At 50.7% G+C, this 26,843-nt stretch overlaps 2 protein-coding genes across 3 annotated transcripts in view; one reads left to right on the top strand and one right to left on the bottom strand.

Annotated features, from left to right (window-relative positions):
• Positions 1-1,918: 1,918 nt before the first annotated feature.
• PLEKHB1 (pleckstrin homology domain containing B1) lies at positions 1,919-8,632 on the top strand. The gene is made up of 7 exons (XM_027462307.3): positions 1,919-2,018; positions 2,804-2,863; positions 3,155-3,307; positions 5,131-5,233; positions 5,738-5,777; positions 7,024-7,129; positions 7,374-8,632. Exons 2-7 carry the CDS (start codon positions 2,827-2,829, stop codon positions 7,508-7,510), a joined length of 576 nt encoding a protein of 191 aa, XP_027318108.1. The 5' UTR covers positions 1,919-2,018; positions 2,804-2,826; the 3' UTR covers positions 7,511-8,632.
• Positions 8,633-10,515: 1,883 nt separating this feature from the next.
• The window catches only part of RAB6A (RAB6A, member RAS oncogene family), a 44,134-nt gene continuing 27,806 nt past the window's right edge, over positions 10,516-26,843 (bottom strand). Inside the window, exons 3-8 of one of the 2 annotated variants that reach the window (XM_027463505.3) lie at positions 23,338-23,391; positions 21,992-22,097; positions 19,936-20,047; positions 18,928-19,021; positions 13,454-13,520; positions 10,516-12,517 (exon numbers count right to left, since the gene is read on the bottom strand). In XM_027463505.3, coding sequence (XP_027319306.1) covers positions 12,453-12,517; positions 13,454-13,520; positions 18,928-19,021; positions 19,936-20,047; positions 21,992-22,097; positions 23,338-23,391 — 498 coding nt within the window. In that variant the 3' untranslated portion in view covers positions 10,516-12,452. 2 annotated transcript variants of the gene reach the window in all.

A 26,843-nucleotide genomic window follows, 5' to 3' on the forward strand; every position in this document is an offset into this window, starting at 1 on the left:
TCTGGGAGTGAGGGGCCCGAAGCTGAACCCAACACTCGAGGGGCGGCCTCAGCAGGGGGATGAGCACCTCAGCTCGGTGCCATACACAAACTTACTGAGGGTGCTCTCAGTTCCCTCATCCAAATCATCTATAAAGACATGTGACAAAAAAAAAAAAAAAAAAAAAAAAAAAAAAAATATTGCAGTGTCCTGGCCCCACTGATGTCCTTGGGCCCATTCCCATCCCCTCCTCACCTGCCCAAGGGCTCCTGTGGGGCACAAGGAGGCTGAGGCAAAATTTGGGGGTGCAAAGAGTTGGTACAAAGGCGATTCCTCAAGGGACGACGTCCCGATCCCCCCTGCTCCTTCACTGCTCCACTTGGTCGTGTGAGATGTGTGAACAGTTTCAGAAATCCCTCATTTTACACCCAAAACTCCAAGCATCGCTAACACAGCCCCAAGGCGCCTCCTGGGAGCCTACCTGGAGGAAGTCTCCAAGTGGGTTTCTCCAAGCTGGAAGTCTCCAAGTGGGTTTCTCCTAATTAGCTCCACCTGATTACTACAAAAATTTGGGCAAAGCCACAAATTCGGTCCTCCTCCACAAGCATTTGAGGCCACCTCCCTTCTCCCACCCTCCCAGCTTTGCCAGCTGTAAAGAAAAGCGACCCCTTAAAGTCCCCAAATCACCGTTTCCAGCCACCGTGCCCCAAATTTATCCCAGGCAGCTCAAAAATAACACCAAAAAACAGACAGTTTGCAACAAAAATAAATAAATCAGCCCCCCAAATCCTGCACCACCACCGTGTTCGTCCCCAGAGGAGAGCTGAGCGATTCGGGGAGGTTTTTATGGCCTTGCTTTTGGTTTTAAGGTCCCGACGCCTGCCACGGCTTCCCGCTGCCCTGATTTTTTGCTCCCTGCAGGTTTTACTTCTGCTCTTTTCCACCTTTTTTTTTGTCTCTTCTCGGAATAAACTTGTCAAGGAGACAAATTATCCCAGCCCCGTGCGCAGAAGAAAACCTTTTGGGGCTCCATCGCACCAAACGCAGCGCCCGGCCGAGGGTCCGATCAACATTGGCCTCAAATGAATTAAATTTTCAGCCAAAGTTTGACCTAAGAAAGTCTTTTTTTTACCAATTTATGGCAGAACAAATTTTACCAATTTATGGCTGTAAAGCCAGCGCTGGAGGGAGGGGAGGGGAAAGGTTTTTATAGTAAAAAGCCGGAATCAATGATTTTTTTTTGCCTTTAGGGCTGCTGAAAGCTTAATAAACATCTTAATTATCAGCCCATATATTAATTCCATATTAATATTAATTATCACCCTGCTTATAAATAACTTGGTTGGGATTTTAACGCCTGCACAGCGGGAATAGACACAATTTATGTGTGTGTGTATGGCTTTTACGGACGAGGAGCAGAGGATAAGAGGAGCTGGGTTTTGGGGCTGCCGCCCCCTCTCCGTCACCCCAAATTTGTGCTTATGGCACCCATGGGACCCCCACCTGTGGCAGCAGCAGCGACAGACCCCCAAAAAAAAAAAAAAAAAACAGCACCCGTGCCACGAGCTCAGTGTTTTTTAGGGTTTTTTTTTCCCAGCTTTTCCCCATGGGCACCGCAGGGGGGATTAAAGCTCGGCGAGGTCAGGGGGGGCTCAGGGTTTGGAGCCGCAACCTCCTCACGGATCCCCCGCTCCTCCCAGCCCTGCTTTTTTTTTGGGATTTCGCATCGGGGCAGGCGAATCTCAACCCAACCCCGACCCCACAGCTGCTTTTAGGGCCGCAGGCGATGCGGGGGCCATCCGCAGCATCGCCCCCCTGCACCAACATCCCCAGGGCATCCCTCCTGGCTGCACCACCGTGCCCAGCGACCCCAAAACCTGATCCCAAAACCATCGTGGTCCTTTGGGGACTCTGCAGCTCTTTAGGCCGCGTTCCCCGAGCAGGACTACAGCTCCCGAAGCCCCGTGCGTGTGGGTAGGGACGGGCAGCGGGAGCAGAGCGCAACCCTTAGCGGGGACCCGCCGTGCTGCTGCCGCTCGGTGAGGGGTGCCCAGGGGGGTTTTGGGGGTTTTGGGAGGGTTTGGGGGGGAACGGGGATGGGGAGAGGGAAGGGGAGAGTCAGGGGATGGGGGTAGCGGGGATGGGGTGAAAAGGGATGGGGTGAAAAGGGGAGAGGGGTGGTAGGGGATGGGGGACAGGGGGATGGGGAAACTGGGGAGGGGGTAAAAAGGGGGTTTTGTGGGGTAAAAAGGGGGTTTTGTGGGGTAAAAAGTGATAAAAGTGTCCGGGGATGGGGTTCCAAAGGGATGGGGGTCCTAGGAGTTAGGGTAGCGGGGGATAGGGGTGCTAGGGACGGGGTACGAGGGGGTGGGAGATAAGGGGGTGGTGGGATCGGGCTGGGATTAATGGGGTGGGGGTGCAGGGATGGGGTACAAGGGGATAAAAGTGCCGGGGATGGGGTTAAAAGGGGATGGGGTACAAGGGGGTGGGGTACAGGGGGATGGGGATATGGGGTGGTGCTCGGGGCCCCGGGGAGCAATGATTTCACGGCCTCATTAAGGACTAATTTCCATCCAGGCAGGGAAAACAAACGAGCGGGGGCCGTGGAAAGTTACCGGGGGGGGATTCGGGGGGGTGGTTACCTCCTCGGGATGATAATCCCTAAATCCCGAGGAGATTATAGGGGCACGGAGCAAGGTGGCCGGAGCTCTCCCCGCCCGAGCGCTCCCCAGATTACCAAACCCCAAAAAGGGGGACAGGGAACGGGGTGCAGGCAAACAGGGAGCTGCTCCCCTAACCCCACTGTTTCCCCTCGACCCTACAGATCCCAAAAACCACCCCGTGGCCATGGCGTTGGTGAAGAGCGGCTGGCTTTGGCGGCAGAGTGAGTGGGGAGCTTTGGGGTGCCGGGGGGGGGATCACAGAGAGGAGAGGAACCCCAAGAGCACGGATGGGGCCGTTCCGCATCCTACAGAGCAGCACGGAGGCATCCTATAGGTTTTTTTTGGCAGCTTTTTGGGGTTTGCTCCAAGCGCATCACCGAAACCACCTGGCCGCGCTGTCGGGGTCGTCACCGCCGCCAGGCGTCCCCGGGGGGATTTGGGGGACGGCGTTGGCTGCACCCCAAATGGGGTGGGACTGCACGATCCTACAAATCCCGCTCGATCCCTTTTAGGCTCGATCCTACGGCGCTGGAAGAGGAACTGGTTCGTGCTGTACCTGGACGGCAGCCTGCTCTACTACCACGACCAGACGCAGCGCGACATGGACGGCCGCCTGCACATCAAGCACAGCTGCCGCGACGTCAGGATCGGCCCCGAGTGCCGAGGCGAGCAACTCCCCCCGGCCCCAAAACCCTCTGTCCCCAAAACCTTCTGTCCCCAAAACTTTTGGTCCCCAAAACCTTCTGTCCCCAACCCCCGTGTCGCCAAACTTCATGTCCCCGTCTTCATGTCCCCAAACCCCGTGTCATCCCCAAGCCCTCATGTCCTGCAAACCCTCGCGTCCCCCAAACCGTCGTGTCCCCACACCCTGTGTCCCCAAAGCCCTGTGTCCCCAAACCTTGTGGTCCCCAAAACCTTCTGTCCCTGAACCCCGTGTCCCCAAACCCCATGTCCCCAAACTTTCTGTCCCTTCCTCGTGTCCCCAAACCTTGTGTCCCCAAACTCCCATGTCCCCCAAACCCTCATGTCCCCAACCCTTCTGTCCCCACACCCTGTGTCCCCAAACCTTGTGGTCCCCTAACCCCGTGTCCCCGAACCCCACATCCCCAAACTCCCTGTCCCCAAACCCCCGTGTCCCCAAAGCCCCTGTCCCTCCCCCGTGTCCCCGAACCCCCTGTCCCCATTTTCACGTCCCCCAAACCCTTGTGTCCCCAAACCCCGTGTCATCCCCAAACCCTCGCGTCCCCCAAACCCTCATGTCCCCGACCCCTCTGTCCCCAACCCTTGTGGTCCCCAAAACCTTCTGTCCCCAAACTCCCTGTCCCCAAACCCTCCTGTCCCCAAAACCCCATGTCCCCAAACTTCGTGTCCCCATCTTCATGTCCCCACACCCTGCGTCCCCAAAACCCCCCATCCCTAAACCCCCCCGTCCCCAAACTTCATGTCCCCAAACCCCTGTGTCGCTGAACTCCTTGTCCCCAAACCCTCATGACCCCACACCCCGTGTCCCCAAACCTTGTGTCCCCAAACTCTCTGTCCCCAAACCCCCATGTCCCCCGAACCCCCATGTCCCCCAACCCTCCTGTCCCCAAACCCCCGTGTCGTCCCCACACCCTTGCATCCCCACAACCTCGTGTCCCCAAACCTTGTGGTCCCCAAACTTTGTGTCCCCAAACCCTCTGTCCCTCCCCCGTGTCCCCAAACCCTCGTGTCCCCGAACCCTCGTGTCCCCGAACTCCCCGTCCCCAAACCCCCCTGTCCCCAAACCCCTTGTCCACATTTTCACGTCCCCCAAACCCTCGTGTCCCCAGACCCTGTGTCATCCCCAAGCCCCAAGTCCCCAAACCCTTGTGACCCCGAACCCTTGTGACCCCGAACCCCCTGTCCCCCAAACCCCGTGTCCCCAAATCCCCTGTTCCCAAAAATCATGTCCCCAATCCCTCGCATCCCCAAACCCTTCTGTCCCCAAACCCCATGTCCCCAAACCCCCTCTACCCAAACCTCGATGTCCCCCAACCCCATGTCCTCAAAGCCCCGTATCCTCAAACCCCCTGTCCCCAAACTTCGTGTCATCCCCAAACCCCCCATCCTCAAACCCCAATCTCCCCAAACTCCCTGTCCCCAAACCTCGATGCCCCAAAACCCTCGTGTCCCCAAAACCCACGTGGCCCCTAACCCTCCCCTCCCATCCCCAGACACTCGTGGCCCCAAACCTCGTGGCCCCAAACTCCCTGTCCCCAAACCCCATGGCCCCAAACCCCGCGTCCCCAACCCTTTGCTCACACCCAACCTCCCAACACGAGCAGAGCAGGAGCCCAACCCAAACCCCAAACCCCAAAATTACGAGCGTGGCTTTTGGGATGAAAACCCAACCCCGCTCCCTTTGGGCAGCCCCATGAGGCCCTATAGGGCACCCCTAACCCTCGCTGAGTCCATCCCTGCCCCGTGACCCCAAACCCCGTGTCCCCAAACCCTTTTTACCCTCCAGACGTGCAGCCCCCCGAGGGGAAGAGCCGCGAGTGCCTGCTGAGCCTGGTGCTGCGGGACGCCTCCAAGACCTCGCTGTGCGCCGAGAGCGAGGACGACGCCGTGTAAGCACCCGAATCCCCTCAGTGGCCTCCACCCCACAATCATCCCGACCCTAAAAGAGCCTCGGTGGTGTGAGAAACCACCCCTCGGCCACCCACAAGTGACCATGGCCACGTTTCCATCGGGGTTTGTTGGTAAATGGTGCCAATCCTTATAGGATCGGGGCCGTGCCCTGCACGAGGAAACACCCACAGTCAGCTCTGATCCCTTTTTATTTTCATTTTGGGGTCAAAACCCTTAAAATGGGCTTAAAGGGGATGGAGGAAAGTATTAGGATCCCGATCTTGATCACAGCTGGATGGAAACTCCCCAATTTTCTGCTTTTCCCCTCAATTTAGGCATCGTTTCCCTGCCTCACGCAGACGGGGCGTCCCCACCCCAACCCCACACCCCGGTTAATTAGGAATTAATAATTAACAAATCCAGGTCACCGGGGGATTTGTGGGATCAGGGGAGCCACCAGGTGTCCCCCCCCCTCAGTCCTCCTCCCTCTGCTTCGTTCGCAGGGCGTGGAAGCTGGCCCTGCTGGAGGCAAAATCCACCCCGGTGAGGCTCCCGCCACCCCAAAACATCCCCCAAAAGGGGGTTGGGTATTGGGGAAGGGGCTCAGGCGGCCCCAAACGCAGCCCCGTAAATGTGGGGGTGAGCCCGGGGGTCTGGGCTGATCGGTGCCTCCCCCATGGGGTGAAGGGAGTGGGGCAGAGTTAGGGGGATGGGGGAAAGTTAAGGGATGGGGGCAGAGTTAATGGGGAATGGGGGAAGATTTAAGGGGAATGGGGGAGAGTTTAGGGGATGGAAGAAGAGTTAAGGAGAATGGGGGCCAAATTAAGGGGAATGGGGCAGATTTAAGGGGAATGGGGGAAGAATTAAGGGGATGGAGACCCATGTAAGGGGGCCATGGGCAGAGTTAAGGTGATGGGGTCACATTTAATGGGTTCAGGGGCAGAGTTTAGGGGAATAGGGACAGAGTTTAGGGGAATGGGGGCAGATTTAAGGTGATGGGGACAGAATTAAGGGGAATGGGGGAGAGTTAAGGGGATGGGGACGCAGTTAAGGGGAAGATGGGCAGGGTTATGGGGATGGGGTCCCAGTTAGGGGGATGAGGGACAGAGTTAAGGGGATGGGGACACATTTAAGGGGTTCAGGGACAGAGTTTAGGGGAATGGGGCAGAGTTAAGGGGATGGGGACAGAATTAAGGGGAATGGGGAAGAGTTAAGGGGATGGGGACACATTTAAGGGGAAGATGGGCAGGGTCATGGGGATGGGGTCCCAGTTAAGGGGATGGGGACAGAGTTAAGGGGAATTGGGGCAGAGTTAAGGGGAATGGGGTAGAGTTAAGGTGATGGGGGCAGAGTTAATGGGATGGAAGAAGAGTTTAGGGGAATGGGGGCAGAGTTTAGGGGAGTGGGGTTACATTTAAGGGGTTCAGGGATAGAGTTAAGGGGAATGGGGGCAGATTTAAGGTGATAGGGACAGAATTAAGGGGAATGGGGCAGACTTAAGGGCATGAGGGACAGAGTTAAGGTGACGGGGACACATTTAGGGGTAACAGGGACAGAATTAAGGGGACGGGGCAGATTTAAGAGGAGCAGGGGCAGAGTTAAGGGGAACGGAGGCAGCACTTAGGGTGACGGGGACCCCAAGAGCAGGGAGGTGATCGGGATGCTTCAACAACACCTTCCCACAAAATTTGGGCACCGTGAGCAACCCCGCCAGCCACTTGGGGAAAAAAAAACCCTTCACATCCCGGGGTGCCGGCCTCGTGTCCCCCCACCCCAACCCCTTTTCCAGGTGCACGTCTACGACCCCTACGACGACGACTACTACCAGGCGGTGCCCATCGACTCCCACCAGGCCGCCTACGTCAGCTCGGGCCACTACGGCCACCAGTACGGAGGTGGGTGGCCCCAAATCCCCGCTCACCCCATAAATTTGGGGTTTGGGGGAGCCAAATTGGGCTGGGGGGGGCGCGATTTACGCCCGGTTTGGGGATTTTGGGGAGGCTGAGAGCAAGCCGGGTGCTACGGGGATGGGGTTTGGGGGATGAGGGTGCTCGGGGGGGGTCTTGGTGTTGTCTGTGTGTGTGTATGGGGGGGGGGCGCCTTTTTGGGGTGCCCCCCCAGCCTCGTTTTGTCTTGCAGCCCCCGGGGTGACCCACGTCATCGTGCGGGAGGATCCTTACCGCGTCTCCGGGGACCAGATGGCTTTGGGGTTGCTGGCGGGGGCGGCCACCGGCGCCGCCCTGGGCTCCTTCATGTGGATGCCGTGCTGGTTTTAGCCCCCCCATCCCATAAAACGCGGCCCCTTCGCTTCTCCAGCCCCCCCTGATCCCGGCTTCTGCATCCCAAAACCCGCACGCGGCTCCAAGGACCCCAAATCCCCAAATCTGCCCCCCCTCGGCACCGCTCTGCAACCCCCAAAACCTCCAGGGGCTGGGAGTAAAAACCTTGGGTTTGGGGATGGTGGGAGGGGTGCTGCCCCCCCCCAAAGCAGTTTCCGGGAGGTAGGTGACATTTTCTGGCAAAATTGCTATTTTATTTTAATTTATTTTATTTTAATTTAATTTATTTTAATTTATTTTTTTGATTTTTTTTTGATTTTTTTTTTAATTTATTTTAATTTTATTTTATTTTTTGAGGGTTTTTGAGGGGGATCCAGCACCGCAGCGGGACGCTCAGCGCCGCTTTCCCCCGGAGCAGGGGGGCTTTGTGGCACCAAATCTTCCCCCCCTGGGGCACCGGGGTGGGACACGGGCACCAAACGCTGAAAATTGGGGCCAAACCCTTGGGAATTGGGGCCAAAACCCCAAGGATTGGGGCTGGAAGAGCCCCCAGGCACACTGGGGGGGACAGCACCAGGGGGGCACGCAGCACCAAGGTTTTTGGGATGGGGAAGCATCAGGGGGGCGAAGGCGCCGCTCGCTGGGCCCCGAGGCCCAAAAACCCTTTTTTGGGCTTCAAAAAGGGTTTGGGGTGTGGGGACGGCCACTTGTGGGGTCCCCAAATGCGGGGTGGTGGCACCGAGGGGGGGTCTCCTTTCTGCGTGGGGCAGCACGAGGCGGACACCGGGACGTGGCCCCTCACCCTGAAGCCACCTCGGACGTGAAATGAGGAGCTCGAGGATCACAGAAACGAGAGAAAAACCCCAAAATCCAGAAACCCAACAGCGCCCCGGTTCCTGTTCTCAAAGCTTCGGCTCCTGGGGGCTTCGCTTTCTGTCCCAAACCCCCCCAACCCCTCTCCTCCACACCAGGGGTCGGGATGACCCCAAATGTCCCCCCCCGGCCTCCTTCGCGTCACTGCTGCTGCTGCAACCCCCATCCTGCGAAGCGCCTCGAGATTTGGGGCAAAACCAGAAAAAAAACCCTAAAGGCAAATGAATAAAAGCGGCCGAACCCAGACCCAGCTCTGCGGGCGCGTGAGGGTGAGGAGGGGGCTGCGGGTCGGGGGGAGCCGGGGGGTGGTTTTGGGGAGGATGTGGGACCGGGGGAAACGTCCCCGGCTTCTTTAGGGCCTCATGGTGGGGTCCCCAAGGCAGCGGGACGCACGGCCCCAAACTGGGACCAGTGGGGCGAAGCCACCTCCACTGGGGACCCCGAGCCACCAGCCCGCTTCTCCGCCAACGCTAATTAGTGCCGATGGAGCCTCACCGCTAATTAGTCCCTCACGGTGGTAGGGTCAATGTGGGGGAAATGCCCGAGCACTCAAAATTGCTTTTTTATCCCCAAATTTAGCCTGGGAAATGGGAAGGGGGTCGGGAAACGGCAGCTCCTGGGGGCAGGAGCCCCGTGGGGGCAGCAGGAAAATCCCCAAACAGCCCCAGCAGGATTTTTAGCTCCTGGGATTCGTGGCCGTGGCGGTGCTCAGGATCCCAAAATCCGTCCCCTAAAAAGCTGCATTTGGGGTTTACGCACGGTGGGGAAGGAAAAGGGGGCTAAAAAGGGGGAAAAAAAGGGGGAAAAAGGGACCCGGCTGCTGTCACAACTCAGGGAAGCAGAGGCTGAGCGTCCTCCAGGTTGTTTTGGGTCCTGCCTGCCGTGCTCACCCCACAAGCGAGCATCTTCCATCTTCAACACCCACCCCCTGCTCCTCTTCCTTTTGGGGTCGGCGTGGAAAAAGGGGCTGCTGCTCCAGGCAGCCCCCTCCCCGCCCCGTTTCTTAAAGATTTGGGCGCTGGGAGCGAGGCACCAGGGCTCTGTGCTGAGAGGGGAGGCTGCCAAGCCTGGGGCCGGCCCAAATTTACCCGGCAGCACCCGTCTAAATCAAAAATTGACCGTGCAATGGGATGGACGCTCCCCGTCTGACCCAGACCCCAAAGAGAGAGAGAGAAGAGAGCCGGAGCTTTCCAATGAGACAGGGATTTATTTAGTTCAAGCGCTAAGGATTTCGTTGTCGTTTCATATTATCAAACAGAGCTGAGGTACCAGTGACATTCCGACATGAAGAAAAGGAACCTTTTTTTTTTTGTTTTTGTTTTTCCCCTTTAGAACAAATTTCTTCCACTTACTCGGATTCAAGACAAAAAGTGAGGGATGGGGAGCCGCAGGATGGACTGTACAACAATCAAGCCAGAGCGGGGAGGAGAAAAGAAACAGAGCAGAAACCTTCGCTGTTTTTTTTTGTTTTGTGTTTTTTTTTTTTAAAACAAAGTCGTCGCAAAAGAAGCCTGGTCCCATGGTCCCTACCGGCCATGCTGATGGAGCAAAAATCAAATCAGAAGCCAAAAAAAAAATAAAAAATGAAGAGACAGATGGCAGGAGGCATCAGGGCGCAAGCAAGTTGCAGGCTGCTGCTCCTGCGCTCCCCTGGGAGAGGTTTTATTTTGGGAAGGAGAAGGGCAGGAGGGAGCCCCGCTGTTGCCTTAAGCACCGGCTGCAGGACCAGCAAAATTGAAACGCACCTGGAGGTCCTGAGCAGACCTCGGGGACCAAAAATTTGGTCCCTGTGGTGTTGGGTGCAACCCCTGTGAGGGTTTTGCTCGAGGGTGGTAACGGGGACGCCTCCCGAACCTGATCACCAAAACCCACATCCCCGAGGCAGCGCCCTGCAAACCCAGTGCTTAAAGCTCAGAGCTGCGAGGAAACGTCAGGTTTGGGTTAGGCCAGAGCCCAAAAAAAAAAAAAAAAAATGGAAGTGGTCGTGGAAAGCAATGGAAGGACCAATGTGGAAAAAAAGCAGCGAGATGATGGATGGTTTTCGCACAGTTAGGAACAGTACAATACAGGAAAAGCAGCCAGGTTTCCTTCCCCTCGAGAGTTTCTTTTAAATAAAGAATGATCCTTGGTCACATATCGTCGATGTTTATTTCAAGACATGCCACGTCAAAAAGAAAAGCACTTCCACATCTCCTTCTGCCTTTCGCTTATCGGTGTGCAGAGCTGCTCTACACCCAGGGCAGGGCACGCGCCTGGCGTTCGTCTCGGGAATGAAGAACTCCAAAAAGCTTCCCGTGCCCGTTTCCCGGTGAAAATTGATGAGGACGATTCCCTTCCCTTCCCCGGTTGGTAATTTTAGGTGGTAGAGGGGCAAGAAGGGAACGAAGGAGGAGCCTGAATATTCGCTTGCAATTGTTCCCGGAGTGGCAATCGCAAACCAGGCTCGCCCAATTCCTTCCTGCACTGCGACCCAGCCGTACTCGCCCAGCAAACAAGGTATTTACAAGTTGTGTTTAGGAACTTACACAGCAACTTCACAATGACTAGTAAAGGTTAAAAGGGTGCACTTCGAGTGTGCTCGCTTCTCTGTGTTTCATCGGGTAGCTACATCGCGCAACGCCAGCGAAGCTCTACACGGATTCCTCAGCAACGAAAGGGAAAAAAATATATATATACTGGAAATCGTAAAAAAAAAAAAAATTAAGCAAGGAAATAAATATCGAAGAAAACCGGTTAATTGTAAGCCTAGTTAAATAGGAAACTAAATTACTCGTTATTCACCCAAATTATACAGCTCTAGTGAAAAAAACTAAACCCGACTCGGAAGACGGAACGTAAAAAAAAACCAAAAAAAAGCTAAAAAAAAAAAAATCAAGGCATTAATCTGCATAATCGTAAGTTGGTTTCCATCCTACAACTCCTTTCCTTTCCCTCTACGCTCTTCCAGCTACGTTTCTGCGTGGCCCAAGCCCCCTTTTGCCGCCCCTCTCCTCTCCCCGTCCCCGCCTGGCCTGGCGCCGCTCCGCGTCCCTCTGCCAAAAGAAAAGGGCCCCAGGCAGGGCTCGGCGGCGGCCCCCCAGTCCTGGGGTAAGGTTTTTTTTTTTCCCCCTTTATTTTTTAAAAAAAGAAAACTCAAAAAGCAGCAAACTCCTTCTCCCCCCGCCGCGGCTGCCCCGCTCCGCTCCCACCCGGCGGGCAGTCACCGTTTGGTGGGTGGCTCTACCTAAAAGGAAAAAAATGCTCTTTAAAAAAAAAATATAAAAAAACCTCATCTTGCACTCCAAACCTCTTTTCTTTTGTTTCCTGCAAGTGTTTCGCTTTCCACCTTTCCCCCCCTCACCAAAAATAACCAAAAAAAACCCCTTCGCAAGCCGGCCACCCCCTGCGGGACGCCGCCTCGCCACCGCGCTCGCCTCGCCTCGGCCAGAACTAAAAGCTCCCGGCAGCCCGTCCTGCTCTCAACCCCCCCCCCAAAAAAAAGCTCTGGGGTTTTGGAAACCCCCTCGGACTACCTCGAAGGATTTTAGAGCTTGTTTTTCGTTGTCGTCGTCTTTTATTACGGGTTAAGGCCAGCGTTTGCTTCACCCTCCGCCTGCTGCCTGGCCCTCGCCGGGTGTTTTTGAGGTTTTGCAAGCGTTTTCTCCCGCACCTACTGCTCGTCTAATTCAAAACTTCCTGGGTTCCCACCGTTTCAAAGTGCAATCTCGTTAACATATTAAAAAAAGGAACAAATATTAAGAAATTGTACCTATTCTTGTTTTTTTTTTTTCGTTTTTTTCTCTTTTTTTTTCAAGTTATAACTAGAATACGCTGGAATATTTTGGCTTTTTTTTTTTTTTTTTCTTATAAATAAATGAAGACACTGACATTTTCTTGGTGTGGGGGTGTGTGTGTGTGTGCTTGTGAAGCTAATAGATCATCTCCACGAGACAGCCAGCGATGATGAACTGCGATACGTTATTACTGAAAGGGGAAGGTTCAAGCCAATATTCACACTGCAGTCAATGAAGAGTAAAGGGAGGGGAAGCTGTGATGTTCTGGAGAAAAGGGGAGAAGCCACGTGGTATTAGCAGGAGCAGCCTCCTTCACTGACAGGCTGCTCTTGAGGCTTTTCCAGTTTGATGTCGATCACTGGAAGGAGTTAAGTTAAGGCAAACAGAATTCAGTTCCATCTCCCTACCTGGTTTTTTTCTTTTTTACGGGGATTTTTGGCTCAGCGCGCCCCGTTTCCCATAAAAACGCTTCTTTGTGCTCTCCAAAAGACCACTTTCAAACCAAAATCCACGCTGCAGGTTTCTCAGCAGCCCCTCTTGTCCCGGCACCGTTCCCACGAGATGTTTAGGGTCAGATCCCATCCCGGAAAGCCCCCGGGGTCCTTTTTTTTTGGAGGAAGCTCACCTCTGTAACTCCTGCTCCCCTACATTTCGCACCAGCTGGGCAAATAACGAGCCCTGGCAGCTCCCTCAGAGCACGGGCAGCTCGAGATCCTTCAGCTCGGTGAAAAAACCCTGCGGAAAATCCCCCCCTAATCCCAACGCAGCTGTCTGGGACACGATCCCGTGTAGGGACCCAGCAGAGCGATGCTGCAGCCTGCCCTCATCCCCTCCTTAACGAAGGTGGCTGCTCGTTAACCTTTTGGTGACCTGCCCGAGGAAAGAGTTTCGGCAGGAGCCCATCTCTGGCTCCTCCGTCACCTCTTTTCACCAAAAAGAGGAGAAATTTGTAGCCCAGCAGAGCAGAACGTGGGAAGAAGCTCTGAAATTTCACCTTCAGAGCTACACCGAGCAACCACGGCCACCCCGCTTCATCTCTTTGTACCAGCCTGTCCCAAAACCACCCAAATAATCCTTTTTGGCTGCACCCCTCTGCACTTTCCCGTCCTCCTCCCTTCGGTTTTATCCAGCCGTCCTCGTTTTCGCACTCCCTGCCTCCTTTCCTTCACCGCAGCAGCCTCCAACCCTCACTCGAAGCTCGGGGGCTCTTTGCCTCGTTGCCCCTCTTTTTTTTTTGGGATGTCCGTGAGCTGCCCGAGGCTTTCACCCCCCGTGGAGGGCAGGTAAAGGATACTGTCTTCTCTACTTTTGTCTTGTGTGCTTTCCATGCCAGGCAGGGCAGCTGCCACGCGTCGGAAAAGCTGCAAAAAAGAACAAAAAGACAGGGAACAGATGAAAACAATCGGACTTTAAGATGTGCACCCTGCTTGATCCAGCTCGAACAAAGAGCTGATGCATCCTTTCCGTGCTGCTGGCACCACAAAGCCTGGCACCAAACATAACCTTTATTCCTCGTGAGCGGGGTTTTGTTGCTGGAGATGAAATGTTGCAGCCTGCAAGCACCGAACCTTTCAGCACCTCTCTGTTTCTGCTGCTTGGAAGCCTGATTTCCGGCACGGGTTTATTACCCAGACCCCAAAACTTGCCCATGCTCAGCCTTCAGCCTCAGACACTGAAAAGTCAGAAAAAAAAAGATCGATTTTTCCAGGAATTTGCCCTAGATTATGGGTCTGGCGGAGCCAAAACTTGATTTATTTTGCTGATTTCAGCTCAAATTTCAAACGATTTCAAAGCTCGGCGTTCCCATCCAGGTGTCACCCAGCCTCGACGAAGAATTTAAGCGAATTCAGTGAGAAAATAATGCAGATGTGTCTAAATTCCAGTCCTCAATAAATCTCCCAAGCTTTAATAAAGCTCCCAACTCCACCACGTGTGGGTACAGAAGGCTCTGACCCTCCTCCTTTACTGAGCTCTGTCCCTAAAATGACTTTTACTCCCCAAATATTCGATATTTGGTGATCTCAAGCTCATTTTTATGGACTTTGTGAGGCCCCCCATCCGTTTTAAAGATCCCTTTAGAGTCCTGTGCCTAAATGAGGAAACAGCACTGCAGAAAAGAGTTTCGATCACGTTTTAAGTGGGGACATCACCGTTTGTGCCCCCCTTTTTACAACGCCCAGCACCGAAGGCTGCCAAGCAGGGAGGCAGGTTATGGAAGGGAAGGGGAGGATGCTTTAAAAAAAAAAAAAAAAGCCCTGAGATGCTGGGAACCAAGTGGAATTACTGTATTTAGACCAAACTGCTGACAGAAAGGCTGTTTAAAATAAAATAATCCTTTTTTTTTAACGTTAAGGTTCAGGAATAAAACCGACGCCTTTAGCTGCACTTCTCCCCTAAATTACTCGAGTAAAAAGAGGAATTTGGCACCGAGGAGAAATCAACTTTCTTTCTTATTAACCTCCTGCTTATCAGCCACGGCATAGGCGAACAAATCCAATTAGGGGAACTTTAGGATGGGCAGAAAGCTGCCTGCTATTTAGGGACCCCACTGCTCCGCGGGACCCGCGCCAGCTCCCTTATCTCCCTGGAAAATGTCACAGGCAGTGGCAGGTCCGTACGCAGATATAACGTGGTGTGCACACGCTTGTATATTTGTGCGTGTGTTTGTACACACAAAACTCACGTTTTGGTGAGGATTTGGGGTTTTTGTCCACAGCAGGAGTTAAATGCAGCTGGCTGAAGGTCTGAGAGCCACACAAAACCTATTCCCCGGAGCCAAGAGAGAGAAAACACCTCCCGAATTCTCATTCTCCAAGCTCTGCAATGCTGAAGAATTCGTGCCCAGCAAGCAGACGAAAATCAAAGGGCGGGGGAAAAAGAGCCGAGCTGCTGGATGCAGGCAGCTCGGTGAAAAAAAAGGGTTACTCGTGGGGCCACGGTCCTTCAGCCGTGAGAAAGTTCTCCTGCCAAAACCCAAATCCAGCCCGGGGCTGTTTGAGAAGCGTGAAGTGTGCCAGGTACTGCTGGAAGGAGGCCTCCAGGGTTCTCCCTCTCCCCTTCTCTGTCCACAAGAGAGGAAAACCAACCCTGACAGATTCTGGGCACCAAGTCCCCAGACTAAGCACCGGGAAGATTCCCCGAAATACAGCACGAATCTCAGCATCTCAGCGTCAAGGCTCTCCTGGATCACTCTCAGCTGAAACCCAGAGGATCCAAAAGCCAATTTTTTTCCCCTCTATCGCACCTATTTAACCCCAGGACAATAATATCACCGTTTTCGTCCTGATTTGTCCTTTGACACCCCTTCCCTGCAGCCAGAAGGAGCAGGAGGCGTCCAGCAGCTCGATGTCCCTATAAATTCAGAGGTGCAGCAGTACAGGAGGGCAGCACGTCCTGTGTTGCTGGAAGATCCTGGCATTGAAACGTGTGTTGGTGCGACCCAAAAGTGCTGAACGAAGGCCAGCAAACCAGTGCCACAGCCAAGAAGGTGAAAAAAAAATCATGGCCGTTATTTTCCCCAAGCAGGACGAGGAATTAAGTTTCTTTTGTGTCCTCAGTGGGGTAAATCTGATGTGGAAACCTTGCAGGCAGTGTTGGGCAGAGAAGGAAGAAGGGCTGCAAGTGATTTCTTAAGGATTCAGGCACAGAAGTGACACTGGAACTCACAGGGAGCTACGTGCTGGAGGATGGGAAGCGAGGAGGCTGTGGGGGGGCATCCAAGGGGGAAAAGAGAGCGAAATGAGATGAATCTGGAGCTGGTAACATCAAGGTGTGCACATCCAGCACTGCAGAGAAACCTAAAGCTTGATATGAAAGGATAAAGATTCAACGAAACAAAGACTGGGGATCCAGCTCCACCCCAAACCTCCTGCCTGAACCCTCACTGTGCCGTTTGCTACCTTTAAAAGAGGGCCGAGCATTTAGGGCCAGGAGACAGACGTTGTGCTGGGAGACATCAGCGTTTTATTGAGTTTTCTGGGCTGTCCTGGCGGGTTGTCGGTGCTTCACTCAGCAGCCTGAGAAGTTTTGATACTGACAGACAAAAGCTTTGCATGGAAGGGAAAAAAAACAGTTCATATCTCAGAAAATTGCTGAATCCTAACCCACAACCTAGTGGACAAAGCGATGGCTTGTCACTGGCCCAAGATCCACCTTCACGTGAATATTTGATACCCAACACGAAGCGATCGTAATTTGTACATCAGTAAGTCTCGTTAAATGTGGAGCCCTTCCGAAATAATCTGATAGGAATTAAAAATCCCAGATGAAAGTTACCTCGGACAGTAAATCAGAATGCATTACGGAACGATGTTATTAATGGAAGATTTTGTACAGGTTATGGGGAAGGTTCCCATTCTGCAGCTGTCCCCACGCTTTCCTGTTTCATCGGGGAAGATTTGGTTGGCAAGTTAGTAAAATAATTCCACACTGTTCAACAGAGGAGCTGCAAAGAAAATAAGGAACTCGATTTCTAGAGGTATTAAGCCTTATCCATTGAGAATTGTTTCAATAACTGCCTAGTAAACTAATAAAAATGGAAGTTTCCAAGATTCTACAGGATAAAATAGCTCTGAAGTTCCTAAAAATCACAGTCTGTGCCTGCAATATGGCCACTGAAATTTAGAAGGAAAATCCACTCGTCCTTCTTTTTCAGTAAGTCCTCCCATCTTTTGTTTTGATATCTTGGCAGGAAATAAAGTCACTGAAAATCTGTCTCCTGCCCAATTCTGACAAGCCCTCACGCTATGGATTGTGATGCAGCGATATGGAACAGCCCCGAGTTTTTTGGGGTAATACTGCTGGATGTTAGTGAAGAACAACAACTGCACACCCAATTTGTGATTTAACAGAGGGAACTCACCCCCAGGTTACTCACCAACACCTTTTTTTTCTTTGCTGGAGCTGAATTACCAAGCCTATTTCCTTACTGATGGAGCCTTACAGCATGTAACCCGGCAATTAAAATCAGGCATAATTTGTCTAGACCTCCGTTACACAGCGACGAATTTTCTCTGGAGAGAGCGCGAGCGAGGCCCCAGCTACCGAAATGGCTTTATGTTCTGACAAGCTCATTAGCACAATCCCTAAATGGCTTCGGCACAAAACCCAAAGAGGTGAAGCTGGCTCCTTCGTAACGTATTAAATGCAGCTCAAACCAGGCAGGGGAGGCTTTACAAAACACAGGTTTTATTAAATTACAGTGTTTTGTGCTAAGTTGGACTGCAGGCATGCTAGATTTTCCCCCTCACGCCTCAAATCATCAGGTTCCCAACCCAACCAGCATCGACCAGCCCCCAAAAAGCCCCAAGCTACCTTTTCCAGGCTTGGACATGCTGCTGGGAAGGTGGCAGGCGCAGGGCAGCTCCCTCAAGAAAAAAAAGGAGCAGAGCAGCAGCAGCAGCAGCATTCCTCTCAGTGCAACTGCTCCGAGCAAACACCAAGGGTTGCAAGCAGGAAAACGAAGCCTTAATTACAAGGCAGCCTTTGTGTTGTGGCATGGTAATTAGTGGACCCCCGGAACCGAACGCTTTTTGACGCTCGCTAATGCAGGGGAAGGCAGCGCCGAGTTAACACTTTAATTATTCCATTAGGTGGGGAATCATTTTGCTACGAAGACACAAGGTCAAGGGATGTTTTAATAACAGACCCTTGAGTCCCAGCTGTAAGAGTGATTTATAAACCTGTTTTAGCAGCTCCTCACAAAATCCTGTACACGAGCTACTCGAGTAGCTGCATCTATACAATAAACCCCCTTCCAACCTGACCCTACGATTCTAAAAGATATCAATTTATATTTTTTACCTAAAAATCTATGCCCACACGCACGCACGTGCTCGCTCTGTGGTGATACCCAAGGATGAAAGCCTTCTGCAGCTCGCAGTGGTTATTTCCTCCTGCCATAACGCCGCCTGCCAAACGCTTTAGTGGTCATGGCTCCAGAGGAGAAATTGCCAGATCAATGAAAAAGCAGCACCCCGCTGAGCCGGGAGGGATGCACGGCTCTGGCTGCGTATTCAGGAAGCCCCAGTAAGCATATTTGCTGACATAACTAACGAGAAACAAACAATTCTGTCATGTAAACACCGGATCAAGATCAGTCGTGCAGCGTTTACTGCTCTTACCAGCTCATTTTGTCTTCGTTAAGGCAACTGATTAAATTCTGACCTGCTGGATGAAGCCTGAAGAGCTGCGGCTCTTCAGCACACACCCGAGTTGCTCTGCTGTTGCATCAGCTCACGAGACATCTCCCTGCTCTCCCTAATTCAAAAGCAGCTCATCAGCTAACGAAAATAAACAGCTTAAGCCGTCCAAGAGCATTTGCTCGAGCCTTCAGTGCCTTCCAAAAGAGCAGGAGCACCAGTTTACACTGTCTCAGTATCCAGCAGAAGCATTTTAATCCATCACACTCCTCCTACATCGCTTTGTCCACGTTCGTTCACTGAACAGGCTTTGGTTGGTGCCTTAATCTGTTCGATCCAGACACCGTTAGGGGCTGCACCAACAAGAATTTGGGAAGGCGTGATGCTGTGCCCACAAAGCTTCCTCCTAAATCCTTTTTTCTAAGAGGAAAGAGGTTCCATGTCATTTGCTGCAAGGTCAGGGATCCTTCAGCCAACAATTTAACCCCAAGATCCTGCCTTTTGTGTACAAACTCCAAACGTCCCTCTAACACCCTACGCAAAGATGTCTAGGAGCAGATCTCATTTCCACACTGGTGTGCACTAACAGAAGATGTCTGATGCTGGGTGCAGGCACCTCGTCACTCACCTGTTTTACGTTGTATCCTGCTTTTGCACTAGTTTCGATGAACATTACATTCAGCTCTTTGGCTTTTCTTTCTCCTTCCTCGATGGACACTTGTCTGGGGAAGATAACACAGAGTCAGAAAAAAAACAGACGGACACCTCGAGAATTAAGGTTGTTGTCTTTAACCCAAGGAGATGCCACATTTTGAGCATAGCTCTGCACTAGGATAACCATTTCATCCCATTAGATGGACTTCAGCAGCACACCTGGCTCCCAGAGTAAAGCAGCTGAAAGGGAAAATGAGACTCCTTCAAGTCCCTGCCCAGGAAGCTGTGCTTTGATGCTTGAAAAGGCAGCAACTGGAAGACTTTGATACCCAATAACTATCATCAAACTGCAAACAGAACTATTTTAAGGAAGGACCAAGCACAACCACCTCATATCAAATCACTTTTTGCTGTTTTCCCCCACCTGGGTGTCCCACCCATTAAGCAGTCCGCTAAATCTGGAGAAAACTTTGTCTCAAGAGCTTCCAAACAAAAATCATGAGGCATCTGTGCGTGTGAGAGTTTGAGAGAGGGAGAACAGTTTTTAATAGGACGTTTATAGATTTTATATAACAGATTTTATAAATCTGAAGGGTCACAAGCGAAGCTATTCTGAGAAAACATGGATTCCAATTGCAGCTATCACTTGTATCAGAGCAAATTTATTAAGTCTGAGTATTTGTAACCACTTCAGCTCATTCATTCACTGATGCAGGTTGCTTTTAACGTTCTGTTCTCTCCTGACACCCGAACAAGTGGGTCACAGTTTCTCACACTCATTCATAGCGCTGTGCTGCAAATTTGGGCTTGCCCAAAAGAGAGGAGTTTAAAGATCTGGGTTGATCTAGTCACAGCCACCTCCAGTTAAAACAAACTTGAGCGTTTGGGAAGAAAATAGAAGTGTTCCTTTTAAAATCATCATCTTGGAGAAAATAACACCGGGCTAAGAAAAGCATTCAGAAGAGGAGTTCTTCCTCCGTACCTCTTATCTGCTAGATCTGTTTTATTTCCCACCAGCATGATGATGACATCGCTGCCCCTTTCCGTTCTGACATCATCGATCCATTTTGTTGTTTGCTGGAACGAGTTTACATCTAGCAGAGAACAGGGGAGAGGATTATCAGGGCAGGTATTCTTCACGTTTCGCTGCTAACACATCTCAGAGTCTCGTATAGAAGCTTCGCTTTCTCTGGAATTGGCACAATAAGGTGATGAAGAACCAGCAAGCGAGACCCTACGTGCCCCACGCTGACGTGTAGGAAAGCTTTGGCAGTAATTTCAGATGGGCTAACTTCACTCCCTGGCTTGGAATTCACCTCGAAATAACAGAGTTATCTATAATTTGGTCTTGACAGCGTCTAAAACGAGAAGCCTTATTGCTCTTTTAGACCAGTTCCCATTTTGTTTCATTGCTTCTCAAAGCTATTTCAGATCAGCTACGCGTTTGTACAACTTAATCACTTCTCACTTGCTAGGTTTAGGGTTCTCCCTAGGAATTATCAGGGTTATAAAACCCTCCTAGCAACTCCTGCACTGCTGAAAAATGAGTTCCAAACAGTTCCTGATCATTTGCATGGAACAAGAAAGACAAAATTCAACGTATCCATAATAACTTTTTCTTAATGATACGTCCTTAAAAGAGGGAAGAGAATTTTAGGAAGCCACCCTGCTCTAAGGAGACAGCACGTTAGTAAAAATATTTCCTTTTCCCATAAGGAAAACTGCCCCAGAGCCCAGCATTTCCCAGTTAGCCACGCAAGAGCATCCGAGTTGCCTGCATGGCTTTCAGCACTTAGAAAATGGGGGCTCTGCAGCAGCTCTCAACAGTTATTGATTTTTTTTAATGGCTTCTACTGCATAGGAATATATTGCACGCCAGACAGGCGAGGCTTGATCATTTGCCAGCATCTTCATTTGTCTCTTTACTACTCGGTAATATTGAATTTGCTCGGTCGGTAAGAGAAAAATTCAAGGTTCACGGCTAACTTGCAATTTTAGCTCAAGTGAAAGCGCTATTTTTAACAATTAAAGATTTTATAGGTAAAGCCCTCATTCCTGCCATAATCTTCTAATATTTATAAAGCAAAGGACAAGCTCTTCTGCATTTGTATAGATCTAGGCCATCGCTCTCCATCAGTTCTGGTTTGGAACTGAAAATGTCTACAGGTTTAATTCCTCTAAACCAAATTTCTGCTCTTTTAAAACGCTGAAACCTACTCAATCAGGGGGCTCTGGACTGAGGGGAGGGACAGAAGGAGAAGAGTTGAAGAAAGCACTAATAATTTTAGTTCACAAAAATGTACATACCTTAGTAAGAAATGGAAGAGCAGTTGTTAAAGGGCAAGGGCTTAGGGGTTAAAGTTGCACGAATTGCAAAACGTGGATGATTGATTCGAATGAAAACGTGGTGTTAATGCACCTTCCCCCCAGCCCATGCCCAAACCTCGTGGGGAGGGGGGGCAGATGGAGTGAAGCAAGCTCAGGCTACCAGTGCAAAGTCTAAATGGAGAGTTCAGACCTCGACGAACACGACTCAGGTGTTTGGGACCAAAAATCAGAGGTCATACCGTGATCGAAAAGCTGATGAAATGGGGTAAAAATAAAAAAAAAAGTGCAACAAGACCAGCCAGGACTCAAGGCTTCAGGAGGATGTGAGAGGAAAGGGTTACGAAACGAGGGCGTTCGTGAGACAGTTCATACATCACAAGAGGGTGGCTAGCTTCAAACTGAACTACGGTGAAAGAAAAGTGTTTTTTTTTTCATGCCAGAATGAAGAACGAGCACATGGCTGTGATAGGACATGCAAAGCTAGGCTAAAGGATGGAAAGGGCAGAGTATTAGAAATGCAGAATTCCCCCCACTCACTTGTGATATCATAAACAACAACTGCAACAGTGGAGTCACGAATGTAGCTAGGAATCAAGCTCCTGAACCGTTCTTGACCTGCTGTGTCCCATAATTGCAACCGTACCTAACAAAATCAGTCAAACAAGCAAGAAAAATAAGAAAAAAGGTCAAACCCAGTGCAATATACCTACTTGTGATATCGTAAACTACTACAGCAGCAGCAGAGTCACGGATGTAACTGGGAATGAGGCTACGGAAACGTTCCTGACCCGCAGTATCCCACAGCTGCAACCTGATCTGTGGGCGGGAGAAAATTAAAAAAGCCAAAACTGCCACTAAAAAATAAAAAAGAGTAAATAAATCGCACTTTTTGAAAAAGCCAAAGGAAAATATAAACTCATGCAGGAGATGACTGGGGGCTGGGAGCAGCTGCCAACTGTCTCCTCCTTTACAGAGATCTCTCCCAAGCACTTGTAGTAGCCAAACTGGCGTGGTGTGTGCACCCAGCTGCCCTTTCTGCTGCCTCCTCTCTTCAAAAACGTTTCCCTTCCAGAAGGGGAGAGATAGGATTGCTCGGCTTTCAAAGGGAAAGGAGCAACGAGGTAACTAAGGCAAATATTCACCTGCAGTTCTGCCTACACAAGGTTTTCATGCTCTGCTGCTATCCTCCCTCGGGACTCACGTAACTCTCCAACAGCCCGGTTGCTGGTGGAAGAATCAGGCCCCAACACCACATTTTTCAAGGAAAAAACCTTCAGCTGCTGTCAAAGCACGGGAAAAGCTACTAACGTGATTTTTTCAGGGAGGATAAAACGCTAGTTACGCTCTGTGCTTAAGCCCTGGCCACGTTTTAAATTAACATGCACACAGATGAGGTTTAACGTCTCTTACCAGCAGGGTTCTGAAAGAAAAAGGCAAGATATCCTAAAAGCAACGTGTATGGAAGGATGTGCAGGAGTTGTTTTGCTGTGGGATGACCAGCTCTCAGCACTGAAGCCCTTTTAACGCACTCACATTCGTTGTGGGCTCAGACAGAACCGTGAGCTTATGCAGCACTGCTCAGCTTGCTTCTGCGAACAGCTCAGCGGCTGAACTGAACTCCTTAATGAAGGGAACTTCTTAATGAAGGATCTGAGCTAATTTTAAACCACAGACTCTCTTCCAGAGAGCAGTGATTTCATTCATTTCGGGAACTAGAGCTGCAGCAAGCTAATAACAAGTGCAATTTGTGGGTTACTACTGAAGGCAACCTTTTTCTATTTAAATAAGTCAAATTAAGAACTAATGAGCTGGCTACAAACCGGCAACATTTGGCAAAACTGCGCTGTATCCTTCAAAAGCTGAAGGGGTTAAGTGTGAAGCGATTTCCCCCTTCCCCAAGGGGAGAAGGGAGCTGCCTGCACAGCTCTGTCAGTCTGGAAGCAGCTGGTAGGTGAAGGCTCAGCTTGTCCTTCCGAGCGATCCCAGCACCGTCGCAGCAGATGCTGATCCTCGCTCCTACCGTACACAGAGAAGTGCCAAGGAAAATCTTACTCACTGTTCGATCCTCCAAATACATGGTTTTCGATAAGAAGTCGATGCCAATTGTTGCCTGGAAGGAAAGAAAAAAGAAGAACTTCATTTGAAGCACCAGAATAACCACAGCAGTTTGCAGGGGAGCGAGCGTTTCTGCCACAACTGGATCTGCAAGAAAAAAAAATGTTTTCTTACTTTTAGGATTCATTTAGGAGTTTATTTAATATCCCTAACAGGTACATTATCTTGAAACACAAAAGTTGTTCAGCTTAACCTCAACTTCTTCTTACTGGCAATTTAATCCTCACAATCATGTGGGGATCAGCAAGGATTCTTGTAAAAGTATTTTGGTGTCCATCAGCTGAACCACGTCCCTTCCCTTTAAGCCTTTTTCCTCAGGTGGGCAGCTTCACGCCTGCTGCAGCGCAAGAGCCCACACCCCAATAATTTATTAATAATGCTCAGCTAATCCTAAAGCTCCCTGCAGCACGACTGCATCCGAGCTGCTAGACACCAGTGGGAACTTCGTGTCCAACCTCCAAATGTGTTTAAGAGAAAAAAAAAGAGGAAAGCACAACTAAGTGCTTTCAAAAACTGCTTTTTAAATATTTTCTCCCCATATTTCATGGCTGCATCGAGCACATCCAAGCTCGAAGGGGTCATTTGCATCAGGGACACGACTGAGCTGAGGCTAAAGGGGTGCCCAGGATTTAGCAGGACACCGAGCACCTCAAGCAGCTGCACCCTCAGCAACATCAATATTTATTTAATCAAGTTGATTAAATAAAGATAATGGGCAAGTGTCAGCTAGGGCAAAGAGACTTGAGGCTACTTCCCTGCGCTCCCATGATGAAGCAGGATTTTCTAAAGGAGAGTTTATTTTACTGTTTATGCTTTATATTGTTAGACTTCTATTACGCCATCATTATATATTATTATTATTTATTGTATTATTAATTCTCTGTGTTCTGACAGGTATTTTAGGTGGTAGGAAGAAAGAACAGAGCCCTAGGAGGCTAACAGAGCAATGTACCTCCCTTCTGCTTTTGTGTTGTATGGTTTGGGTGAAGGGTACTCCCCTAAAACTGCCTCAAAGACCCTTCTGTGATCCCTTGGGGCTCCTTGATTTGTCTACAAAGAAAAAAAGCTACAAAACCCTTGGGATCTGTACCTGCCTCAGCCCCTACCTCGTGCCCAGCAGCTTCCTCACGGCCGTACCAAGTCCCCGTGAGCCTGCTGGAAATGCTGAGTGCTGCACAGCTCCCTCAGGGCAGCGAGACTCCTGCACGTCAACACCAAAAATGTGGGAGATGGGACAGAAAGGCCAGGCTCAGAACTCACTTTAGATCCCGAAAATATTTGCGCTGATCGTGCTGAGAAAAACAGGCTGGCAGGTCCCTCGCTTCCAGGCTGTGACAAAGCTCTTGTTTCTAAGCCCCTAGCACCTTTAAGAATGAGAATTAATTTAATTTAAGAATTAAATTACATTTCCTAATTGCACTTCAGAATTCCACAGCTGAGAGCCAGAGGCATTTGTCCACCTGTGCTGCTCGGACCAGCGCACAAGGACGCGGAGAAGAACCAGGAGCAGATGGCAAGGAGAGGATCCAGGCACTCCCCAGCCCAGACTTGTACTAAAATAGGTAAGCTACTAACAGACATTTTGTCACAGGCCTGACAAAAAGGAGGAGAAAAGCTTGGGGAATCTTCACAGATCGGTTGTATGAAGAGCTGTGAGATGTACGAGGGGAGAAGAAGACTTATCCCTGGCAGGACAAAAGACACGGGCACAAAACCACGGGCACAAATGGTTCTGTGAAGTGAAGCTATCCTAATTAAGAGGGTTTAACACTGTGTATGCAGGACACGCAATAATTAGAAATGCTCTCTGCATGGCTGAGAGGTGCTGTGAGGAATTTCAAGGCTACAGGCCCAGCACAGATGCTCAGGTGGGCCACGTTACGGATGGGTTTGTCCAAACGTGCATCGAAACAGCTTTTAATCCAGCTGTCCTCCCACCCCTGCTAAGAAGGACACCACTTTATAAACTATCCTTGCTGACACACAACAACAACCCAAGGCTACTTGAGGAGCCTGAGGCAAACCAGGCCAGGGCTCCAACTCAGCAGCATCCTCCCCTCTTCTCTCCTCCAGGAGGCTGAAGCTAAAGGGAAGCGTGGTTTCTAATTTTCCTCTTGCACAACACAGAGTCGCCGTGTCTGCCAACGCTGGGCTTTCATTATGCACCGCACACGGCGCCACGGAACAAGGAAAACCTCTCCCAGCACGTCCACGGGGCAGAATCTCTCCTGGTGAAACAGAAAACACCAAACTGGCAGGGTTTTATTCCCGGCGTTTGGGCTCGGCACGGTACAGCGAGTTCTTGGTTCATTAATAAGCTATTTGGGCAACAGCTGAACTCCTTTTATCTAGCAAAAAGGAAAGCAACGTCCAGCAGAGATTTTATTAAACAGCAGCCTTCTATTTTTACCAGCCCAACACAAAAAAAAAGCCTTGTTCAAATGATAGCTTGTGGCAGCTTTCGGAAAACGGGCATTCAAAATTTATCAGAAATGTCCAGAAAGAGCAAAATCAGCCAGCAGCTAACCTGCAGCTGCAGTTACCCACGGACAGCTTTCGATTGGCGTTATCAGCCGAGTGCTCGGCTTGGAGAGGTCTCTACAAAGCCCTGGGCACGGAGCTGATGCTAACGTGACGTGATGTTGGCTGAATTGCTTCAATTCTCATGACTCATTCCTTCTTCCAGCTGCATCAGAAGAGGACACGTTTCCCTGCCTCGGTCATGATTTGAGTAGAAGAGAGGTCTTTGGATGAATGGCACCATCCCAAGTACGTTAAAACGCAAAATAAGCTCACATGTTTGGTAAACCCTTAAGATTTCTCCCTGTTTTAAGCCCCACTCACTCATTTTGCAATCATTTAGTCTATTATGTCACACCGGCTTCCCATGGAGACTGCAATATTATCACACAGCACAGAGGGTCAAACCTCTCCAAGAAAGAACTAGGACGCGAGCTCCGCAGAGAAAAGGAGTAGACCTGAAAGCAAAATACTGCGGGGATAAGAAAAAAACACACAGATTAAATAAAAGAACTGCATTCACGTGTCCGTGTAATTACAGTGGGCAGAATCTGAAAGGATGTTTGCTCCCATGGGAGCAGTGATGTGTGCTCCTGCCCTCCTACACCACAGCAGCTTTGCTTCTCCTGTTATTAAGTGAGAACTTCCAGCTCGCTCTGCCCAACTTGCCCAGCAGCAGCAGTGAGGAATTACTGAGGAGGCAGGAAGGAAATCATTAATGGGGAAAGAGATTTAATCAAGAGATCCTCGGATAAGACCATAAGTAACAGAAGAGACACGGCTTTTTTGTGTCTTTTCCCCATTAGCTTCTCCTCCCACCTCCCTAAAAAACCCTTCGCATCCGTCAGGGAACAGATTTTCTCAGTTTAGTGAATGTGGAACATCACCAAGTGCCATCAAGCCACAAAGCCAGCCTTCCCTTGGAGA

The sequence above is a fragment of the Anas platyrhynchos genome, chromosome 1 (assembly GCF_047663525.1).
Source record: "Anas platyrhynchos isolate ZD024472 breed Pekin duck chromosome 1, IASCAAS_PekinDuck_T2T, whole genome shotgun sequence".
Classification (NCBI taxonomy): Eukaryota; Metazoa; Chordata; class Aves; order Anseriformes; family Anatidae; genus Anas; species Anas platyrhynchos.

Bases quoted from the DNA above. Each gene is read 5' to 3' on its own strand.
- PLEKHB1 (XM_027462307.3), top strand. From the start codon at position 2,827: ATGGCGTTGGTGAAGAGCGGCTGGCTTTGGCGGCAGA. The intron at 2,864-3,154 runs GTGAGTGGGGAG...GATCCCTTTTAG, and splicing joins CGGCTGGCTTTGGCGGCAGA to GCTCGATCCTACGGCGCTGG. The intron at 5,778-7,023 runs GTGAGGCTCCCG...CCCCTTTTCCAG, and splicing joins TGGAGGCAAAATCCACCCCG to GTGCACGTCTACGACCCCTA.